The sequence below is a fragment of the Colobus angolensis genome, unplaced genomic scaffold, assembly GCF_000951035.1.
Source record: "Colobus angolensis palliatus isolate OR3802 unplaced genomic scaffold, Cang.pa_1.0 Scaffold130, whole genome shotgun sequence".
NCBI lineage: Eukaryota > Metazoa > Chordata > Mammalia > Primates > Cercopithecidae > Colobus > Colobus angolensis.
This window is the reverse complement of record NW_012114253.1, coordinates 463,288-485,352: the sequence shown is the minus strand read 5'-3', so window position 1 is coordinate 485,352 and position 22,065 is coordinate 463,288. Positions and strand designations below refer to the sequence as shown.

The window sequence follows — 22,065 nt, the reverse complement described above, 5'->3', positions numbered from 1 at the left end:
TAGCCAGGATGGTCTCGATCTCCTGACCTCGTGATCCGCCCGTCTCGGCCTCCCAAAGTGCTGGGATTACAGGCTTGAGCCACCGTGCCTGGCCTGTTTTAATTAATGAAGCAATATTAACTAAAGTCCACAGTTTATTCAGTTTTCCCTAGTTTTTGCCTAATGTCCTTTTTCTGTCCCAGGATCCCATTCAGCATCTCATGTTACACTTATTTATTTATTTATTTATTTTATTACTTTTTTTCAGATAGAGTCTTGCTCTGTTGCCTAGGCTAGATAGACTGCAGTGGCATGATCTCGGCTCACTGCAACCTCCGCCTCCCGGGTTCAAGCAGTTCTCCTGCCTCAGCCTCCCATGTAGCTGGGATTACAGGCACACACCACCATGCCCAGCTAATTTTTGTATTTTTAATAGAGACGGGGTTTCGCCATGTTGGCCAGGCTGGTCTAACTCCTGACCTCAAGTGATCCACCTGCCTTGGCCTCCCAAAGTGCTGGGATTACAGGCGTGACCCTCCGCGCCCAGCCTCATGTTATGTTCATTAATAGTCATCACGCTTCTTTAGGCTCCCCTTGGCAGTGGCAGTTTCTCAGGATTTCCTGGTTTTTGATGACCTTGACAGTTGTGAGTACTGCTCAGAGATTTTGTAGGATGCCCCACTATTGGGATTTATTTGATACTTTTCTCATAATAAGACTGGAGTTACAGTTCACAGAAGTGAAATGCCATCTTTATCACATCATATCAAAGGTACACACGCCCAGCATGACTTTGGTGTTGGGTGGTGGTGGGTGGTAGTTGACGCTGACCTTGACCGCCCGGCTGAAGTCATGTCTGCTTGATTTCTCCACTGTTACTTTTGGCCCCATCTTTCCCCACTGTATTCTTGGGAAGTCACTATATATAGCCCACTTGAGTGGGGAGTTATGCTTCCCCGCCAGAGGAACCTTTTAAAGCAGTAAATCAGGTTATGTCACTCTCCTGCTCAAAACCCTCATCTCGCTCAGCAAAGGCAAAGCCTCCCTCAGGCTGGAAAGCCCTGCACGATCTGGCCCTGCCCCTTATTTCCTGGCCCCGTCTCTTCTTTCCCGACCCTGCCTCCTCCCTGGCCCCACCTCCTCCCTGGCCCTGCCTCCTCTCCACACTCCAGCCTTGTTCTGGCCTTTGTAGTAGCTGTGTCCTCTACCAGACTTTTCTTCTGAGATCTGCATTGCAAGCTCATTCCTTTGCTTCCTGGTGGGTCTCTAGTTAAGTTCTTCCCTGACTCCCTTATATAAAAATAGCAACCCTGGCCAAGTGCAGTGGCTTGCGCCTGTAATCCCAGCACTTTGGGAGGCCAAGATGGGCGGATCACCTGTAGTCGGGAGGTAGAGACCAGCCTGACCAACATGGAGAAACCCCATTTGTACTAAAAATACAAAATTAGCCGGGCGTGGTGGCACATGCCTGTAGTCCCAGCTACTCCAGAGGCTGAGGCAGGAGAATCGCTTGAACCCAGGAGGCATAGGTTGCGGTGAGCTGAGATTACTCTATTGCACTCCAGCCTGGGCAACAAGAGCAAAACTCCTCCTCCTCCTCCTCAAAAAAAAAGAAGTTATATTATTAATAACTGTTAATATATTATTATATTCTAATATGCATATTAGAATAGTCAAAATCACAGAGACAGGAAGTAGAGCCATGGTCACCAGGGGCTGGGGAGGTGGGGACAAGGAGGATATGGAGTTAATGGAATTGATGGAGTTTCAGTTTGGGCAGATGCAAAGTTCTGGAGATGGACGCCAGTGATGGCTTCCCAGTGTGAATGTGTATTAGTCCGTCCTCACATTGCTATAAAAAAACACTGGAGACTGGGTAATTTATAAAGAAAAGAGGTTTAATGTCTCATCACAGTTCTGCAGGTTGTACAGGAAGCATGATGCTGGCATCTGCTCGGCATCTGGGGATGCCTCAGGAAACTTACAATCTTGGCAGAAGGCGAGGGGAGCAGGTGCAGCCAGAGTAGGAGAGACAGAGTGGGGAGGCACTGCACACTTCTAAAAACCAGATCTTGCAAGAACTCACTTATCATCAGAACAGCACCAAGGGGTTGGTGCTAAACTATTTATGAGAAATCCACCCCCATGATCCAATCACCTCCCACCAGGCCCCACCTCCAACACTGGGAATTACAATTTGACCTGTGATTTGGGTGCGAACACAGATCCAAACCCTATCAGAATAGATTTAATGCCACTGAACTGCACCCCTAACCATGGTTAAATGGTAAATGTTATGTGCTTTGCCACAGTAAGAAAAGCAGCAGCCCTGCCCCCACCAACATGAGTAATTTTTCTCACTAGCACGTGTCTCCTTTGGACCGAAATTCTATTCACGTGTTTTGTTTCTCCCCACACTAAACTCCCAGTTCCATGAAGACGTATTTGTCATGTGCTTATGGTTGTATCCCCCAGTTGCTAGAGCCACGCCTGGGGCATAGGAGATGCTCAAGAAATACTAGTCAAATGAATGGAAGAATGAACCTCTATGGCTCAGTTTCCTTATCTGTGAAATGGGGATAAACCTCACCCTTCAGAGTTGTCGTAAACTGTGAGCTGCATACATAGGTAAAGGGCCCAGCACAGAGTGTGGTGCTTGATGTACAGAAAATGCTCACGGCTGGGCACGGTGGCTCATGCCTGTAATCCCAGCATTTTGGGAGGCTAAGGCAGGTGGATCGCTTGAGCTCAGGAGTCGAGACCAGCTTGGGCAACATAGTGAGATCCTGTCTCTACAAAAAATAAAAAAATTAGCCAGGTGTGGTGGCACGTGCTGGTAGTCCCAGCTACTCGGGAGGCTGAGCTGGGAGGATCGCTTGAGCCTGGGAGGCAGAAGTTGCAGTGAGTGGTGACGCGCCACTGGATTCCAGCCTGGGCGACAGACTGAGACCCTGCCTCAGTGCTCAGTACATGTACACCCTCTTCCTTGAGAAGTAGCTCCACTCAGACCCTAGGCCCTGGAGCCAGACCGTGTGAATTCAAGTCCTCCTATCACTTCCAGCTAAGTGACCTTGGCAAGTGACAACCTCTCTGTAAAATGGAAACACAAAGAGTGACAGACTCAGGGAAGTCTTGTGAGGACTGAATGAAACACACAAGTGCCCCAGAAAGGGCAGTTCTCAGTGTGCTAGTTCTGTTCTTTCCCATGTAGGCCCCTCTCCGGTGCCCAGCGAGACAGGAAGTACAGACGACCACACCTCCAGATCTCCGACTCCTTCTCCAGCTCTTGGGTCTGCAGGATCCCTCCGGATTGCAGCTGAGAGGAGTCCCCCAGCAGGCAGGGACCCCACGAGACAGGACGCAGCTTTGGAAGGTTACACCCTGCTCCTACTCTCCCCACCAAAATCACACCTGTCCCTCTCCAGGTGACGGAGACAGGGGCAGCGGGCCCAGGCCAAGGCCTGACTGGACTTTCTCCTCCCACAGGACCCCAGCTCCGAGGGGTGGCGCTGGCCTCCTCGATGCTCCTGACTTCTGCTGGCCTCCTCATGGGCCTCCTCTGGTGCTGTTGCTCTCCTAGCTGGCTGGCCAGGCAACCTGGTGCCTATGGCCTCCGCTTCCGCTGCAGCACAGCCTCTGCCATTTGCTACCCATGTCCCAGCCAGGTGTCCCCAGGGGGCTGCAGCTGAGTGTCCCAGCCTTCCAGGGTCAGGGAGGCCATCCCTAGAGGGCTTTGGGCACACGGGAATGAGACTAGGCTCTGGGGTCAGACAGGCTCTTCGGGTTCTAACTTGGCTCTGTCTGATGTTGCACAGGCCTCCTAACCCTCTGAGACGCAGCTGTCCCTCCAGAAAATAGGACGATTCCTGCCTCACAGGGTTGGGAGTCTGGGAGCCTCACTGATCTAAAAACACCTTGCTTCATCCCCAGATCTCACCTGCCCTGCTCTGCCCCACCCACAGACTCCAATGACTGAAGTCCTCATCAAAGACACGGGAGGCCCCTGGCGGGGATAGCACCGTTTATTAAGAAAAATCAAGACAAAGACCACAGGAGGGTCCCTTCTAGGACACAGAGGCCAGGCGTCCCAACCCCACAGTCTGGGAGCCACTGGCAGGATGGCACTCGAGCTGGATCTTCAGGCTCCCGCAGATGGGGCAGGGTGGTCGGTGGTCATATCCCCCTCCTCTCTCTCCCAGTTGTGAGTCCGGCTTTCCCCCACCCACGGCACTAGCTCTTCCTGGGCACCAGCGGTGGCTGAGGAGTCCCTGGGCCTTCACTTCCAGATGAGTGGGGGTGTGGCCTGGGGTGGGCAAGGCCCGGTGGGCGGGGCCCTCTCAGTGCTGGGCTCTGCCTGTAGCAGCTCCTGGTAAGAGTTGGGGTGGGTTTTCCCTTACAGCCCCTGAGGGAGGGACCCCGGGCTGTGTGCTGGCAGGAGGGGGTGGGAATGCAGGCCAGGAGGGCGTGGTGGGGGGGGAGGCTGCCAGAGGAGGTGCCAGGGGCTGGGTGGAGGTGGGTGGGGGTGCTGAAAAACGAGCTGGTGGGGATGGGGACCGCCTGCCCAGGGGTGAGCTGCCTTTTGCTCCACAGCCGGCACTAAAGACAATTCCCAGTCCTGAGTGGGTGGCAGAGGTTCCTGCGATGCCCGTCTCAGGTAGCTGTGGGGCACCAGCCTACAAGCCGAGGTTGGCTCTCCTAGGAGTGAGAACTGCCTGAGGGCTGCAGAAACAGGCCACCCAGCTCTATCTTGGGGCCTCCATTGGTGGGTAGGGGGAGAGTGGGGGCAGTTCTGGGCCCCCCCCAGCCACTGTTCCTGACCCCAAGTCCTGGTGGCTTTCTGAGGCGCCTACTCCCATCAAACCTGTCTTGCCCGCCAGCCCTGTGGCTTTGCCCAGCTGTGTGGGTGGGGGTGGCGTGCCCACCTCCAGTCCAGCCCAGGGCGGTAGCAGCAAAGCGTGGCATCGCCTCAGTTTCTTACAAAAATTCATAATAATATTAATAATAATATACTCGACGTTGTCGGGCTGGGGCGCGGCCCGGGAGTCCGTGTGGGGCAGGCAGGTGCCTACGAGGGGCAGGGGCGTGTGTTGGCCCCGGCCTGGGCGCGGTGCTGCAGGTCCAGGGGCTGTGGGGGCGGGGCGCCGGGTCGGGCCGAGTGCAGCACCAGGTTCTTGACACAGCCTGTGATGCCCGAGGAGAACCTGCCCCCGGTCAGCATGGTCACGTCGGGGGCTCCGCCTGCCAGGAGGTGAGAGGACAGGGCTTGTGGGCTCCAGCAGCCCAGCAGGCGAGGAAGGCCGGGTGAGCTCCAGCCCCAAGGGAGTGCTGTTCCTGCCCTTGCCCTGAGAAGGAGCCCCAGACTTACCAATGTAGATGCTGCCCTTGGCATTGACTGCCACGTTGGGACCTGGGGACCGGCCGCTGACCAGCTCCTCACCGTCGACCTGGATGGAACCTCTGCGGCCCTCCCTGCAATGGACCTGGGTCAGACCCCTTCCCACAAACTCCCCAGTCCTCCCCAGCGCCACGACAGCGTCCCCTCCCTCTGGCACCGAGATTCCAGACTCAGAAGTCTGTCCCTGTTCCCCAAGCTCTCTTTCCCCCGCTGAACAAGAGATCAGGCCCCACGAAGGCAGCTTCCTCGTTTCTGCGCCCAGGTTTCCTCCTGCCCTGAGGGCGCTCGCTTGCCCCCAGCAGACTTCAGTCCGAGATGGAAGCTTGAGCCCTGGCTGGTGGGTTCTCCCCTCCCCTGGCTTTAAGTTCTGTCTCCACAGAGCTCAATGCCTGCCTCTCTGCCCATGGTGGGGGGTGTCCTGCCCCACTCCAGAACACTGGGCCCCGTCCCGAGTGCCCGGCAGGGTCCCTTACCGCAGCGCTGTCACCCGGTGCCACTCGCCGTCATTGATGGGGTCCTCAGAGACCAGGCGGGCCTCCCCACTACCTAGCTGGTACCTGTAGTCATCCAGGCCCAAGAAGTGTGAGCTGGGGCAGGACAGGGGGGTGGGGTGCTGGGACCAGGGAAGGGAGAGGAAGGGCCAGGTGCTAGGACCCACCTGAAGACAAGGTGCCCATCTTGAAGCCCGAGACTGATGAAGTCCTTGCCTCGGCCAGCCTCTCCCACCTCCTGCCAGGGAAGCACAGGGTCTCTGGGGTCCCCAGCCTGGAGAGCGGAGGCTGTCGAGGCCAGGAGGCTCCGCTTTCCCCTATCCCCACCACTCTGGCCACCAGGAAGGCAGCTTCCTGCCCCAGGAGCCCCAAGAGTCTGGCCAGATGCCCACACTCACCACACCCTGCCAGAGCAGGAGGCCATTGGCCGTGCTGGTCCGAACCTCCAGCTCGATGGTCTCGGGCACCTCGGGCAGGCTGTAGAGGAAGAGTGGGTGAGGGGACAGAAGTCCCAGATTCCCGTCCTCCCCATTAGGCCCACGGGCTCTCCCAACACCAGTCTCACCTCCTGGAGAAGATACGGCCAGGGAAGGCAAGGAAGCCATCATCATGGAAATAAGCTCCGTACTGCCCAGGGGCATCTGCGGGAGAGAGGGGGATGGTGCCACACCTGCCACATCAGGCATCAATCCCCGGTCAGTTCCACTGACCCCCACCTCCACGCCAACATGCAGGACTAGGGGGCTCTGAGCCTGCAGTCCCTGCGGACCCAAGGGAGTTGTCGACAGAATTCAGGGGGCCTGTGACCTTGGATGGGAAAGCATCACACCTCAATTTCACTCACTTCTCACTGAAATTGAGCAGTTCTTTCAATGAGATGTAGGCAAGAAACCAAAGTAGTAGTGGTAGGACCTGCAACTTTGTTACTAGTATTTGCTTATCACATTACAGTAGCTGCAAATATTTCAAAATAATCATTTACACATATTGCTGCTTTGAAACTGTGGTAGCTACTGAGACCACCCGATCTCGTTATTTGATATATTAATAAAGAAGCACATATAGAGCAAGTCAGAAAACTTAAAAAATGGTTTGATTACTTTACTTCAGCATACTTGCTTTCCTTAAATCAATGCATTTTTATTTTATTTTGTGCAGTCAACAGGATCCATGTCAGGTGACCCGCCATTCTACTTGCCAAGTTCTGTCTGGCTTTAGCCCTGAAAGTCCCACATCCCAAGAAACTCCTCCGTCTGGAGCTACTGGGACGGTTGGTCACCTTGGACCACGGCAATAAACGGTTCAGAGCCTTGGTGTTCCCTCCATCTTACAGATGGGCAGGCAGGCTCAGGCGAGTGACTGGCCCAGGATGTGGGGGGAACTAAGATTGCAACCTGGACCTTTTAGCCCTGATGCCCATACTGTGTGTGGCTCTACCACCCCCAGCCCTATCTGCTCACGACCCATCCTACAGGCTGGCACTGGCCATAGTAGCTCTGGCAGGGGGCAAGAGTAGGGGACCCTCTGCTACCCTCTGCCAAATGATGAGGAGAACGGCTGACATTTACCAAGCACCTACGATGTGCCTGTGCGGGGAGTGTCCCATCCAGCCACAGACACCATTGCATTTAACTCAATCCTTACGACAACCCTATGAATGAAGATTATATATAGATATGTCTTATTTTATTTATTGTTTTGAGATGGAGTCTTGCTCCATGGCCCAGGCTGGAGTGCAGTGGCATAATCTTGGTTCACTACAACCTCCACCTCCCAGGTTCAAGCAATTCTTCTGCCTTGGCCTCCCAAGTAGCTGGGACTACAGGTGCACACCACCACGCCCGGCTAATTTTTGTACTTTTAGTAGAGATGGTGTTTCGCCATGTTGGCCAGGCTGGTCTCGAACTCCTGATCTCAGGTGATCCACCCACCTTGGCCTCCCAAAGTGTTGGGATGACAGGTGTGAGCCACCGCGCCCAGCCTTATTTTTTATTTTTTTGAGACAGGGTCTTGGTCTGTTGCCCAGGCTGGAGTGCAGTGACACAATCTTAGCTCACTACAGCCTCAACCTCTGGGCTCAAGTGATCCTTCTGCCTCAGCTGGGACCACAGCCATGTGCACCACACCCAGCTAATTCTTAAATTTTTTGTAGAGATGAGGTCTCCCTGTGTTGCCCAGGTTGATCTTGAACTCCTGGGCTCAAGTGATCCTCCTGCCTGTCTCTCAAGTAGCTGGGACCATAGATGAGCACCACCACGCCCAGCTACTTTTTGTACAGGATTTCGCCATATTGCCCAGGCTGGTATAGAACTCCTGGGCTCAAGCAATCTGCCCGCCACAGCCTCCCAAACTGCTGGGATTATAGGCGTCAGTCACCACGCCCAGCTGAATATAGTATTTTTTTTTTTTTTTTGAGAGGGAGTCTCACTCTTGTTGCCCAGGCTGGACTGCAATGGTGCGATCTTGGCTCACTGCAACCTCCACTTCCCAGGTTCTCCTGCCTCAGCCCCCGGAGTAGCTGGGATTACAGGCATGTGCCACCATGCCCAGCTAATTTTGCATTTTTAGTAGAGACGGGGTTTTTCCATGTTGGTCAGGCTGGTGTCAAATTCCCGACCTCAGGTGATCTGCCCGCTTCAGCATCCCAAAGTGCTGGGATTACAGGTGTGAGCCACCACACCCAGCCAGCTGAATATAATATTAACAACAGCTAACATTCTGTACTGACTCTGTACCAGAAATTGTTCTAGGCATTTAAAGAGGACTAAGTGGCCAGGTGTGGTGGCTTATGCCCGTATTTCCAGCACTTTAGGGGACTGAGGGGGGCAGATCACCTGAGGTCAGGAGTTAGAGACCAGCCTGGCCAACATGGTGAAATCCCATCTCTACAAAAAGTACAAAAATTAGCTGGGTGTGGTGGCAGGCACCTGTAATCCCAGCTACTTAGGAAGCTGAGGCAGCAGAATCACTTAAATCTGGGAGGCGGAGGTTGCAGTGAGCCGAGATTGGGCAACTGCACTCTGGCCTGGGCGACAGAGCAAGACTCCACCAAATGCACTAAGTAATTTTACTCTCACATAAAAGTTTATCCAGATCATTAGGGAAAGATGTTACTCATCTCCATTTTATATGGGGCACAGAGAGGTTAAGTGACTCACCCGAAGTTCCACAGGAGTAAGTGGGAGAGCTAGGATTTGAACCCAAGCAGGCTGGCTCCAAGTCTATACTCTTAACCACTATACCACTGCCTCACCTATGATATTAGTGATACATAAGAAGAGATGTCTCTGTAAAGGGATTAGCACAGTGCCCGTAAACATTCAATCAGCATTCACTCTTGACTGTTTCCTTAGCTTTTCGGCAGACGGTGGAATTCTTGGGAAGGAGGGTCTTGCTTTATGCTTCTTTTATTTTATTTTATTTTTCTTGAGACGGAGTCTCGCTCTGTCGCCTAGGCTGGAGTGCAGTGGCGCGATCATGGCTCACTGTAAGCTCCGCCTCCTGGCTTCACGCCATTCTCCTGCCTCAGCCTCCGAGTAGCCGGGACTATGGACACCTGCCACCGCGCCTGGCAAATTTTTTGTATTTTTAATAGAGACCAGTTTTCACCATGGTCTCGATCTCCTGACCTCATGATCCGCCTGCCTCGGCCTCTCATATATTTCCTGCTCCCAGGGCAAGGATGGGCACGCAATAGTTTGTTGACTGAACACATGAATACAGAGGAGGAAACTGAGGTCAGAGTGGTTTCAAAGGCCTGCCCAAGGTCATCCAGCCGGTAAGTGTGGGGCAGGCCCCAGCTCCACATGGCTGTGGTCTTCATTCTGTCTCTCTGCCCAGCAAGCTCCTCATATAGGGCTGTTTTGCTTACAGGCCAGAACTGAGGGTGTGGGGTAACTGGAAGAGTGAGTTGAGGCTGAAGCTGGGGAGGAGACCATGGCAAGTACTCACCATTGCCGCCGCTGCCTTCAAGATGCCAGTCGGACTCTGCTATGCCATGTCCAGAGCCTATGGATAAGGGCAGGGTCCAGTTGGTGGGCACAGACACCCGTGGGTACTATGTCGAGCCCCGGGCCCCAAGACAGAGATGAAGTGGAGAGAAGCCAGGCCTGGGTACCTTGTTGGCAGCGTGGGCCAGAGAAGCCAGGGAGGCAGAGGCAGCGGGTGCCCTGGCAGGTGCCCCCATGCAAACAAGGTTCACGGAGCTGGCAGGGGTTCTCCTCGTGCTCACACAGGTCTCCTGCGGACCAGGGCAGAGGCGAGTGGGTGGGTGGGCATGGGCTGGAGGTGTTGCTGACCACCTGTGCCCCTCCCCTCCGGTGCCCTGGGCAGGCTTTCCCACCTTTGAATCCATCTCGACACAGGCACTGGAACTCATACTCGCCAGCGGGCATGCACGTGGCACCATGTTGGCATGGTTGGCGCTCACATGGGGAGCTGTCATAGCACTGCCCGATGCCCTGGCTGCCTAGGAAACTGTAGGTGAGGTCCAGCCGTTTGCCATTCACTGACACCTGTGGGGACAGGGACACTGAGGGACTAAAGGAGCATGGGAGGCAGAGGCCCAGGTGTACCAGCAGGGAGAAGAATACAGCAGAGGACAGCTGGGAGCCCGCATTGGGCCCTGAGTGGCAGCATGGATTCTCGGTGTGGGGAGGGAGGCACAGGAGTTGAGTGCCTACTGTGCCAGAAACATTCATCCGTCCGTGCAGACAATCCTCTGCCCAACCCTTCAAGGTACGTGTGATCATGCCCATTTTACAGAGGAGGAAACTGAGGCTCAGAGGTACAGCATCCTGGCCCAGGGCCCATGGGTGGTTACAGGTGGAGGGGCACGGTGCCAAGGTGCTTGGAGAGCCGAGGGAGGCGCAAGGTTTGGCACCCCTCCCCTCCACTTGTCCTGAGGAGGCTCCTCTTACCTCGCCCACACAGCCGCGGAAGTGAGCGCTCATGTTGGTGGCTGGGGACAGTGGCACGGAAGGCTCCACACCCCCCAGGTAGAGCAGGGTGTGCAGGTTGAGGCCCTGGCTCTTGCCAGGCGAGGAGCGCAGCACAGGGCGTCCACCATTCACCCGCAGGCTGCCGTCCTTGTTGAGACGCTCTGCAGACACGCGGTGCCAGCGGCCCAGGGCCAGCGGCTCGGCGCTCCGCAGAACAGCCAGCCCTGGGGAGGATACCAGGCAGGGTTGGGCACATGGGGGCACACGGGGCTCCCTGCCCTCTCCACCACAAACAGGGCCCTGAGCAGATAGGGAATGCCCTACAGCTTTCTGTATTCCAGATGAGGAGCCCACGGCTCAGAGAGGGCTAGGGACTGGCCTCAAGTGACACAGAGACGAAAGGCATGGGAAGAGGGGACTCGGCCTGATCCCTGCATTTATCCCCCCCACGCCTCCCTGGGGCTTGGAGAGCTGAGGGGGGCACAAGGCTTGGCGTACAGAGCCCCGCATTTGGTGCTGGGTGCCTACCTGACCCCAGCTCGTAGCGGAATTCCAGGTGGCCGCCCACCATCGCCAGGGACACGAAGTCCTCCACAGGCCCGCTCTTTCCCCCGCTGAACAGCAGGACCCCGTCAGGGGCGAGTGGCTTGAACTCCACGTCCAGGCGTAGCTCGTGGTGTGTGTTGGTGAGAGCGGGCAGCGCCAGGTAGGAGCCAGCACCCGACAGCGAGGGGGTGGTCACCGTTACACCTGCAGCAGCCACAGCTCAGCTAAGGAAGTGGGGATCCTGGACCCTTGGGTGGGGTCCAGCTACTCTGCCTTCCTCTGGGATCCTTGCCTGCCTCACTCCCCAGGCCCAGAGGCTCAGGACCAGCTGGCACCAGCTACAGTGGCATAGGAGCCCCCTGCCCTTGTAGACTGGCCTGGGAGGATCTCTAATATGACAGGGGTCCTCTCTGGGGGCCCTCACTAAGGGATTCAGCCTGGGCAGACACATGACCAGGTGACTTTGAGATCCTCTGGATCGGGTATCGTTTTATCACCCGCAGGGGCCCATCACAGCTTCAGAGTGCCCCACCCAGCCTCCCCGGCTGACACTGGGACCCTGAGGGTCACTGGCCTGGCTCCACTCACCTTCCTCACACCGTAACCCCGAGCGGCCCAAGTGGCAGCGACAGGTGTAGCCTCGACCATCAGGCCTATTCACACAGGTGGCGTCGGGCCCACAGGCCTCTGGGGGGCACAAAGGCCAGTGAAAAGGACATGGAGGTGACTCTGGAGGGAGGGGGGCCCTGATGCCAGAGCCCTGCCCATCACACCCTGGGGGGCTCAGCTAGTGAGGGCCAGGCCAGCCTCCTGGGAGGCCTCAGGCTGCCTGGGAGGCCTTGGAGGAGGGAACTGAGCAGAGCAAGGTGGGAGCCAAAAGAGGCCATGGGGAGGACTGCAGGGGAAGCAGTCGAGGGACTCTGTGTCCGCGGGTTCTTCAGAGACTGGACCTGGATAACAGTGTTGGGTTGGGAGGACACCTGGTGGTGGGTAATGGGGTGGGCACCTCGGTAATAAGATGGGACTGGGGGCTGGGCATAGGGGCTTATGCCTGTAATCCCAGCACTTCGGGAGACCGAGGCAGGTGGATCACCTGAGGTCAGGAGTTCAAGACCAGCCATGGCCAATGTAGTGAAATCCTGTCTCTACTAAAAATACAAAAAACTAGCCAGGGGTGACGGTGGACACTTGTAATCGCAGCTACTCAGGAGGCTGAGGCAGGAGAATCACTTGAACCCAAGAGGCAGAAGTTGCAGTGAGCTGAGATTGTGCCACTGCACTCCAGCCTGGGCAACAGGAGCGAAATCTTCGTTTCAAAAAAAAAAGAAGATGGGGCTGGGGGTGGGGGAGTGCCTGGGTGGTGGGGGAGTGGTAAGAATTTGGTCAGCAGGGATGGAGGAGGGGAAGCAGCCGTGATGGGGCGAGGGCCCCTGGGTAGCAGAGATGGGGGATGCGTACATGGGAGGAGTGGTGAGTGCTCAGGTAAGAGTGGGGTATGTGGAAGTGCCCCGGTGGTGGAGATGGTGGTGGGAATGGGGAGGCAGCAAAGGGAAGAGGCAGGCCCTTCCTTTTGGCCGTCCCGCTTCCAAAGGGGTGACAGCGACTGGCGTTGGGGGGTGCGTACCTGGATGGCAGTGCAGGGCCTGTGAGTGCTCACAGCGGCTCCCGGTGAAACCAGCTGGGCAGACGCACACGTAGCTGCTGCTCTCAGAGTCATGGCACTGCCCACCATTCTGCAAAGCAGCCCCCAGAAATAAGGCCGAGAATATTCAGTCCCCCCCATAATCCCCACAGGGGCCAGCCATGGCTGGGGGTGGAGGCCATGGCAGCCAGGTGGTATGTGGGGTGTGGGGTCACCTGGCAGGGCCGGTCCCGACAGGTGGGGCAGTGGGAGATGCCGTGCGCCGTGAGGTTGAGGTCGTGGAAGATGATTTCCTCGCCCTGGATGCGCAGCTCCCGGACACAGCCTGGGAGGTGAGTGGGCAGGATGAGCACGGGGCAGGGTGTCCCAGCCCACACCTGCGGTGCCCTCCCAGGCAATCCAGGGCTCTTCCAGCCAGCCAGGTAAGGCCCAGCCTCAGCTGGAGGTGGGCAGGGGGCTCACCTATGAAGCCGCTGCTAAGCCCTGCCTTGGGGATGGCACCATAGTCAGGGTAGCCGCCCAGGTAGAGCTCCTCGTTCAGGTCCAGGCCCTGGAACTTGCCCTGGGGAGGTGGGGAAGTCAGGAATGGCAACAGAGGCTGGGCAGGGGCGGGATGAGGGCTGGAAGTAGTAGGATGGGGTTGGGTCTCACCTGGGAGGTCCCATTGACCGGGGCCAGGTCACCCACAATCAGGGAGCCCTGGGTGAGGCTGCGCAGCAGGGTCACGGTGTGGAAATGGCCCAGGGCCAGTGGTGTGGGGTGGCGGATGGTGGCCATGCCTGAGCCTGCATCGAACCTGCTCCGTGGGGCAGGCCGGGGCGGGAGAGATGGATAGGGGATTCGGAAGAAGGGCTAGGGGCCCATCGGGCAGCGGGGCCCCCGAGGAGGGATGTCACCAATTCCCGCAGTCCCAGCCCTGGGGCTGTTCCAGTTCCTGTCCCTGTCTTGTCCTCCCACCCCGCGACCCATCCCCCAGATCTTCTCTCCCCACATCCTTTCGCTGGGAGCTTTTCCAGAGCAGCCTACAGGGACCCCAGGCTCAGGGCCCTGCAGCCTAGCACCTGGCCTCCCTGTTCCTCTGAGGACTCCTCTCTCCCTGAGATCACCTTGTTTCTCTGTTTATGGCTTGTTTATTCTTCCCCAACGAGAATACACCTTCCCACAAGAGCCAGGATTTGGTCTGTTTTGTTTTACCTGTCTCAGTGCCTGGCACACATGGGGTGCTCAGCAAATAAGTGATGCATGAATGAATGAATGAATGAATGAATGAATGAATCCTGGCCTGCAGCAGTCCCAAGTCTGAGGTTGCACCCTCCTCCACCTGACTGGCATACTATTCCTACTCCAGCAGATTGGGTGGTCACCAAGGGGAACGGCCACATTTTCTCCTTTCTCCAGATCTCCTTTGTATAATGGAGCCCAGGGTAGTGCTTGCCAGACCAAAGCCCCTGTGTCCAGTCCCCCTATACATGGGGAGGCTGGGCTGGGGGTCTCACCGGAACTCGGGCCTTCCCCCAACGAGGCCGAAGGAGATGAAGTCGGGCTGCCGGTTGGCCAGGTTAGTGGGGCTCCCTGGGACTCGCTTCTGCCCGTTGTACAGCAGCATCCCTGGATGGGCACCACTGTGTGAGGGGCCTCCCATCCAGCCACAGGCTCCCCGTCCCCCCCCACCCTAGAAACGACCCAAGCTCTTGAGCCTGTCCACTCTCGGAACCTGTCCCTCCCTCTGGCACTCCTCACACAGACGGGGCCTTCTCACTACCTCAGGGCTGGTGCCTCAAATGCAAGGGCCTTACTGAGCGCCCCTAGAAAGAAACTGAATTTGCTTCACACACACTGGAGTCTCCTTCAAGGGAGAGAGGGAGGCAGAGACTCACCCGAGTAGAGAAGGAGGCCTGGACAGTGAAAGTCAGAGACCCGTAAGAGACGAGAGAAAGAGAGGAGGAAAGGGTGAGATGGAGGCAGGGGAGGGAGGAAGGAGCAGAGATGGGGAAAGGAAGCTGGGACAGGAGGACTGGGGGTGATGCCCTGGTGGCAGAGGAGCCACGGGGAGGCTGGAGATATCAAAGAGGCAGGGATGGAGAAGCGGGGAGGTGCAAGAGAAGGTACGCCAGGGCGGAGGCCCAGAGGTCTGGGGGCTTCTGGAGAGGGAGGGCTGAGGGATTGGGGCAGGACTGAGGGGCAGCCAGGGCTCAAGCCATGATGGCAGTTACTCCATGAGGTCCCTCAACCCAGGCCAGTCCACCCCGCAAATGAACTCTCCTGCTCACCATCGGCTGAGTCGGGCCGGAAGGTGATCTTGATCTCGAACTTCCTGTAGGCATCCTTGATGGTGGGCAGCGGTAGGAAGGAGTAGGGGGTCTGCGTGAAGTAGGGCACCACCCGCTCTGCCAGCAGAGAGCACAGTTGGAGACCCTGCCAGTCAGGGAGTGGGCAGGGCACTGCCAATTCTTGGGGGTGGTATTTTACCTGGCACCTGCAGGTGGGCAAAGGCTTTGACCTTGCCCTGGCGGTTAGTGGCGGTGCAGACGTAGGTGCCCGCGTCCTGGGGTCGGACTGAGGGCAGCGTCAGCATGTTGTTCTCCAGACGGCTGTCAGGTGGCAGGCTGCCATCCAGCTGCAAATGCACCAGCACTGAGGGCCCTGGCCTTGGCCCACACGTCCAGGGGCCTGCCTCCCATCTGTGCCTCAGGCCCACCTTCCAACATTGTGCATTTACTCTTGGCCAAGCCTGTGCCACGTCCTGGGGACACTGAGATGCTTCAGACCTGGTCCCAGCCCCCCAGGGATGCCTGCTGGTTCCCTCTCCAGTGCCTACCTTGCTCCAGCTGATGTCAGGAGTGGGGTAGCCTGAGGCTATGCAGGGGAAGACAGCTGCAGAACCAGCAGGCACACGGACTTCTTGAGGCATTGAGATCTGGGGCAAGGCTGAGAGGCATGGAAGAGACATAGGCCATCAACATGACAGTCACAGATGTGTGCCCAGCCTGCACCCTGATTCATGTCATCCTCATATCACCCCTTGAAGGGAGCCACTACATTCCATTTCACAGATGAGGAAATTATGGCTTAGAGGGGGAAAGTGGCTGTTTGCTCTTCACTGGGCAGAGTCAGGGTTCAGGGCCAGATCCATTTCACTCCACAGCCTGAGACCTCTTCAACATGCCTGGGCAAAAAATTGTGCAGCCCTCTGGGGACCTGAGAAGTGAGTACTAGGGACAGTATAGGTAAGAAAGTTTGGAGGCAAGTCACAGGGCTTGGGGTAAAAAGCAACTGCCTTTAAAGAACACACAGTGTTTGTGTCTGCCCTGCATCTGTTGTCCTTGTTTTACTCTCTGTTAGGTCTGTTTGTTGTCTGGGTTATGTCTCTGCCCTCAGACCATGCTGCAGGTCTCTCCCAGCAGAGCAGGCACTCCCTGCCGATGAGGACAAGGTTTCTTTTTTCTTCTTGATGCTCTATGGCCTGGCTCTCTCCCTGTACGTTCCAGGCTACCCTGGGGGAATCTCACTTTTATCCCCTGCTGCTGCCACCTGTTATGAAACCTGCCCCTTAAATACACACAGTGGAAAATATCCCAAGCGAACAGAAAGGAAGAGCAGAGCAGGCAGGCAGAAGATGACGGCAGGAGAAGCCCCGGCCCCACTCACTGTCCCCCAACAAAAGTCCCCACCAGCCTTCACCTTGCACAAGCAGCAGCACGTGGGATTGTGTGGTGCCGGCTGCGTTGGTGGCAGTACAGCGATACTGTCCCGCATCAGCCAGCTCTACGTGGGCGATCCTGACGACGCCTCCGCTCTGCACAATGCCAGGCCGCAGGTGCCCTCCAACTTTGCTCCATGTCACTTGAGGCTTGGGGTCACCCAGTGCTAGACACTCGAACTCCACGGCGTGGCCGACCACCACGGTCTGCACAGAGGTCCGGATGTTGATGAGCACCGAGGGCAGGGCTGGGGAGGAGGGGGGAGGAGGTCCAGTGAGATCAGTCACTGCAGGCCTGGCCCGAGGGAGGCCATAGACTGCCCAAGGAAAGGTGAGCACTGAAGCTCCAGCATTCATTCGTTCCTCATTCACTTTTTCATGCATTCACTCACAAACACGCTCACTTGTCAGGTCTTATGCATTTACTCACTCACGTGTCCACTTATTCTTTTGTTTTTTTTAGAGACAGGGTCTTGGCTGTATTTACAGGTGTGATCACAGCTCACTGCCACCCAGAACTCATGCGCTCAAGCAATGCTCCCAATTTAGCCTCCTGAGTAGCTGGGACCACAGGTGTGTTCCACCGTGCCCAGTTCACGCTGATTCAATCTTCATCGGTTCATCTGAGCACTCACACACTCCACCCATACCCTTCTTCCCTCCCTTGAAATATTTATCAAGCCCCTTTTACTCTATGCTAGACACAAGCTAAGCAAAATAGAATATTTCTCTTTATTCTGACACATTTAGGGGGATTCCCGGGGAATAGGGTCTGGGCCCTGTGCCTCTCTCCCTTTCTCATCTCTGTTCCCTGCTCTTAGCAGAGGCCTGAAGCCACCCTCCTACCTTGGACAACCAGCTGGGCACTGGCCTGGGCCTGCCCCCAAGGTCCATGGGCCTGGCAAATATATGTCCCTTGACAGCTCTGGTCCAAGTTCTGGATTCTATAAAGAAAAAATAATAAGACATCAGGAAAATGAAAACATTTGATAGAATGCTTTGCAATTGGGCCGGGGGCGGCGGCTCACGCCTGTAATCCCAGCACTTCGGGAGGCTGAGGCAGGTGGATCACTTGAGATCAGGAGCTCGAGACCAACCTGGCCAACATGGTGAAACCCCGTCTCTACTAAAAATACAAAAATTAGCCAGGCGTGGTGGCACATGCCTATAATCCCAGATACTCAGGAGACTGAGGCATGAGAATCGCTTGAACCCAGGAGGCGGAGGTTGCAGTGAGCCGAGATTGCACTATTGCACTCCAGCCTGGGTGACATAGTGAGACTCTGTGTCAAAAAACAAAAAAGAATGCTTTGCAATTGTATGGGCGTTAAAAACTGACAAAGAACAGCACAAAGTGTTGCATTCTAGTTTCCCAATAACCACTAGAGGTAGGCAGGCAGGTTGGGGGCACCCCACCCATTTTGGACAAAGACCTTACGGTCTAGGGCTCAAGATTACAATTATCAAGCAGCAGAGCTGAGATCTGGGGTCATTTGTACATTTCTGGCCCCAGGGTCTGTTCTCTTTCCTCCACTAATAATAAATATGAATGGGCCACTGTTTACTGAAGGCCTTCCAAGCACCAAGCACTGTGCAAGTGCTTTAGATAATCTTTCAGTCTTGAATTTTCTTTTTGAGATAGAGTTTTGCTCTTGTCGCCCAGGCTGAAGTGCAATGGTACGATCTCAGCTCACTGCAACTTCTGCCTCCTGGGTTCAAGCAATTCTCCAGTCTCAGCCTCCCAAGTAGTTGGGATTATAGGTGACCGCTACCATGCCCAGCTAATTTTTGTATTTTTAGTAGAGACAGGGTTTAGCCATGCTGGCCAGGCTGGTCTCAAACTCCTGACCTCAGGTGATCCACCAGCCTCGGCCTCCCAAAGTGCTGGGATTACAGGCGTGAGCCACCGTGCCCAGCCTCATTCAGTCTTATATAACCCATTGTACAGCTGAGAACACTGAGGCTCAGAGAGGTAAAATGATGTGTCCAAGGACAATGCTTCATGTTACGCCCCCTGGGGCAGGTGCTTTAACTCTGCTCACTGTGAGCCTTGGGCTGTGCTGCCCAAGTCCAGTCCTACCCCTGGACCCACTCACCGGAGTACCCCATCCTGCACGCTGTGACCCGGAGGCAGCTGACCCCCTTCCTTGAACCAACGGAGCTGGGTACCCCGGTCGCTGGGCACAGCACAGTGGAATTCAACGCTGGCCCCGATGCTCTTGGTCTCTAGCTGAGGAGTGACCTGCACGGTGGGCGTGGACCCTGCTGGGATGGAGGTGGCAGGGAGAGAGCCGGGAGGGCCTGCGGGGACACGTATGAGGTTCTGCAGGTACATGTGTGTGAAGTCCCTGATGCCCCTCCAGGGATCCAGGAAATCCCCAGCCCAACATTCAAGGAATGTTCCCCTGATAGCCTCTCTGACCAGGGAAAAAATCCCCTTCAGTGGCAGATTCATTCATCTGCACTCGCAGCCGCCATTCTGCCAACACGGATAAGGGCTGTGGAGAGCTGGGCTCTGTTTCCACAGCTCCTCACTTCTGGGTGGGGAGGGTAGGCCACGAAAAGAGTGCGAGGGACTCAGACTTTTTTTTTTTTTTTTGAGATGGAGTCTTGCTCTGTCCCCAGGCTGGAGTGCAGTGGCACGATCTCGGCTCACTGCAACCTCTGCCTCCTGGGCTCAAGAGATTCTCCTGCCTCAGCCTCCCGAGTAGCTGGGACTACAGGCGCCCGCCACCACGCCCGGCTAATTTTTTATTTTTATTTTTGTATTTTAGTAGAGACGGGGTTTCACCATGTTGTCCAGGCTGGTCTCGAACTCCTGAGCTCAGGCAATTCGCCCGCCTCGGCCTCCCAAAGTGCTAGGATTACAGGCGTGAGCCACTGCGCCCGGCCAGACTCAGACATTTTAAGGAAGGACAGCAAAGCCTATTCTGCCTGCAGTTTAAATAAGAGAATCCAGGGACTTGGCCATGGCAAAGACACCTACACGTGCAGGGGACAGATGGGCGGCGGGGGCAGATGCATATTGTCCCCATTTACTAAGTGCCTACTGTGAACCACAGTTTTACATCTGTGTTACCTCTGTGTACCTTTCCAACTCAGCCTACGTGGCTGGCATTGTTCTCTCCACTTTACAGATAAACTGAGGCTCAGGCCGAGCGTGGTGGCTCACTCTTATAATCCCAGCACTTTGGGAGGCTGAGGTGGGTGGATCACTTGAGGTCAGGAGTTCAAGACCAGCCTGGCCAACATGGCAAATCCTCTTCTCTACTAAAAACACAAAAATTAGCCAAGCATGGTGGTGCACGCCTGTAGTCCCAGCTACTTGGGAGGCTGAGGCACGAAAATTGCTTGAACCCAGGAGGTGGAGGTTGCAGTGAGCCGAGATCACGCCACTGCACTCCAGCCTGGGTGACAGAGTGAGATTCTGCCTCAAAAAAAAAAAGGAAAAAAAAAAAGAAACTGAGGCTCAGAAAGGTTCAGTGACTTGGCCAAGGATGCACAGCCAGCAAATGGCCAAGCTATGCTTTGAACCCAGGTCTGAGTCCACAATCCAGGCCTGTGACCAGAGGGCTACATGCTATGCTACTTCAAGAGTTTGGGCCCAAAAGCCCTCATTTGTATCATTGATGCAGGAGGCCATGGAAATGCTGGGCCTTCTGAAGAGCCACTGAAGCCCTGGGGGTGCCAGGGGTGGGCGCTCCTGTCACTCATTCACTGTTGTCCCTGTTAGCATTTACCCAGCCCATCCTGGGCCGTGTCGCCCTCAATTAAGCCCACGGCTGCTGAGATGCCCGGGTCCAGGCCCTGCCCTGAGCATTCTCACTGCCTGGCAGCGGAGGCTGGCTGGGGTGCTTATGTACACAGAATGGTTTCCTTCGGCAGTGCTAGGGCTGTGCCAAAGGTGGGGAGCAGTCGTGAGAGCTAGAGGAGCTGAGCACATGTGATGGAGGGCTTTCTGGACCTGCCTTGGGCCCTGGAGAGCAGGGGAGATGAGGGCATTCCAGGTGGGGTTATGGAGGGAGGCCTTCCCACCTGAGTTTGCCTAGCTGGGTCATCGAAGGGCCAAGAGGAAAGGTGACCCCCTTAAACCCTGAGCCGGGGCCGCTTACCTTGGACAAGCAGCTGGGCAAAGGCCTCGGCTGAGCCCACCTTGTTGGTGACCCGGCAGCGGTAGCGGCCTGAGTCCTCAGGGGCTGCACGCTCAAAGTGCAGCAGCTCGTTCCTGGCAGTAGCCCTCCCAGGAAGGCTGCTGCCCACGCGGCTCCACTGGAAGGTGAGTGGGGGTGTCCCGTGAGCCAGGCACTGGAGCTGTACCGTCTCCCCTGCCTGCACTGAAGCGTGCTCTGGGACCGTGGTGGCATACGGTGGGCCTGGGTAGGGGGACATAGACGTCAGGATGGGGGAGGGCAAAGGTCAGAATGGCAGCAGGTCGTTGGATCCAGGTGTCCAGGAAAACTGAATGGTGAGCCCAGAGGACCGGGGATAAGGAAAGCAAAGGTCCCAGGCGGGGTGTCAGGCAAGGGCAGGCTCTGGGAGCCTGCTGTGCCTGGAGACCTCTGGATGGGGTTCCTGGGGTTCTGTGTGGGGTGGAGCCTCGTTGGGGGGCTCAGATCTCCATTTGGTGCAGACAAAGAAGGGATGAGGCCTTACTCTCCACGTGCAGGATGATGGTGGCCTCAGTGTGCCCAGCAGGGCTGGTGGCATTGCAGATGTACTGGCCCGAGTCCTGCTGGGCTACCCGGGGTATGATGAGTGTGTCACCTTCCAGCCGGTGCTGCCAGGGTAGTGGGGAACGCAGCTTGGACCAGTGGATGGTGGGCGCGGGGCTGCCTGTGGAGTTGAATGGAAGATGACAGAAGTCGCTGGGCTACCTCAGGGAGCCGCAGAGGGTGGCTGTGGTGAGGAAGGGCCCTGGGTAATCTTGTCCCTCTATGGGACCCCAGCTGGGTTCCTCAGCCATCACTGGGGGATGCTAGCAACACGGTCTCCCCGTAATCCCCATCCCTGGGCATGACATCATCTCTAGATCACATGTGTCTACATTTCAGACCCCAGGGCATCCCCGCCCTGCCAGCCCTATGTGCCAGTCCCTGGCCACACCTGTGGCTGAGCAGCGCAAGGTGGCCGTGTGTCCAGCCTCCACAGTCAGCTCAGCTTCTTCAGCTTGGACCTGAGGGGCCCCGGGGGCCATGGCGCCCGTGTCCACAATCACCTCCACCTGCTTCTGTGCTGTGCCCAGTGCATTCTGAGCAAGGCACACGTAAGTGCCCGCATCTGATGGTTTAGCTGATGAAATCTGGGAGAAAGCAAGCAGGCTGGTTATGTGGGTACTGAGTGGGGACTTTGATGTCAGTCACAGCTCTGGCTTG

The 22,065-nt window shown here is 56.4% G+C and overlaps 2 protein-coding genes across 2 annotated transcripts in view; one reads left to right on the top strand and one right to left on the bottom strand.

Moving 5' to 3' along the window:
- The window catches only part of LDLRAD2 (low density lipoprotein receptor class A domain containing 2), a 16,448-nt gene extending 11,486 nt beyond the window's left edge, over nucleotides 1–4,962 (top strand). Inside the window, exons 4-5 of the mRNA XM_011934065.1 lie at nucleotides 3,191–3,352; nucleotides 3,466–4,962. Of these exons, the coding sequence (XP_011789455.1) occupies nucleotides 3,191–3,352; nucleotides 3,466–3,668 (365 nt within the window). The 3' untranslated portion in view covers nucleotides 3,669–4,962. The remainder of the gene's footprint in view (nucleotides 1–3,190; nucleotides 3,353–3,465) is intronic.
- Nucleotides 3,986–22,065, bottom strand: part of HSPG2 (heparan sulfate proteoglycan 2) — a 141,422-nt gene continuing 123,342 nt past the window's right edge. Inside the window, exons 79-104 of the mRNA XM_011934064.1 lie at nucleotides 21,797–21,992; nucleotides 21,347–21,526; nucleotides 20,806–21,066; nucleotides 18,790–18,994; nucleotides 17,540–17,637; nucleotides 16,675–16,941; nucleotides 15,812–15,921; nucleotides 15,463–15,610; nucleotides 15,264–15,380; nucleotides 14,490–14,601; nucleotides 13,645–13,789; nucleotides 13,456–13,555; nucleotides 13,209–13,318; nucleotides 12,976–13,084; nucleotides 11,940–12,038; nucleotides 11,334–11,555; nucleotides 10,785–11,029; nucleotides 10,208–10,379; nucleotides 9,983–10,105; nucleotides 9,817–9,873; nucleotides 6,431–6,506; nucleotides 6,264–6,342; nucleotides 6,033–6,103; nucleotides 5,848–5,931; nucleotides 5,345–5,448; nucleotides 3,986–5,217 (exon numbers count right to left, since the gene is read on the bottom strand). Of these exons, the coding sequence (XP_011789454.1) occupies nucleotides 5,045–5,217; nucleotides 5,345–5,448; nucleotides 5,848–5,931; nucleotides 6,033–6,103; nucleotides 6,264–6,342; nucleotides 6,431–6,506; nucleotides 9,817–9,873; nucleotides 9,983–10,105; nucleotides 10,208–10,379; nucleotides 10,785–11,029; nucleotides 11,334–11,555; nucleotides 11,940–12,038; nucleotides 12,976–13,084; nucleotides 13,209–13,318; nucleotides 13,456–13,555; nucleotides 13,645–13,789; nucleotides 14,490–14,601; nucleotides 15,264–15,380; nucleotides 15,463–15,610; nucleotides 15,812–15,921; nucleotides 16,675–16,941; nucleotides 17,540–17,637; nucleotides 18,790–18,994; nucleotides 20,806–21,066; nucleotides 21,347–21,526; nucleotides 21,797–21,992 (3,663 nt within the window). The 3' untranslated portion in view covers nucleotides 3,986–5,044. The remainder of the gene's footprint in view (nucleotides 5,218–5,344; nucleotides 5,449–5,847; nucleotides 5,932–6,032; nucleotides 6,104–6,263; nucleotides 6,343–6,430; nucleotides 6,507–9,816; nucleotides 9,874–9,982; nucleotides 10,106–10,207; nucleotides 10,380–10,784; nucleotides 11,030–11,333; nucleotides 11,556–11,939; nucleotides 12,039–12,975; nucleotides 13,085–13,208; nucleotides 13,319–13,455; nucleotides 13,556–13,644; nucleotides 13,790–14,489; nucleotides 14,602–15,263; nucleotides 15,381–15,462; nucleotides 15,611–15,811; nucleotides 15,922–16,674; nucleotides 16,942–17,539; nucleotides 17,638–18,789; nucleotides 18,995–20,805; nucleotides 21,067–21,346; nucleotides 21,527–21,796; nucleotides 21,993–22,065) is intronic.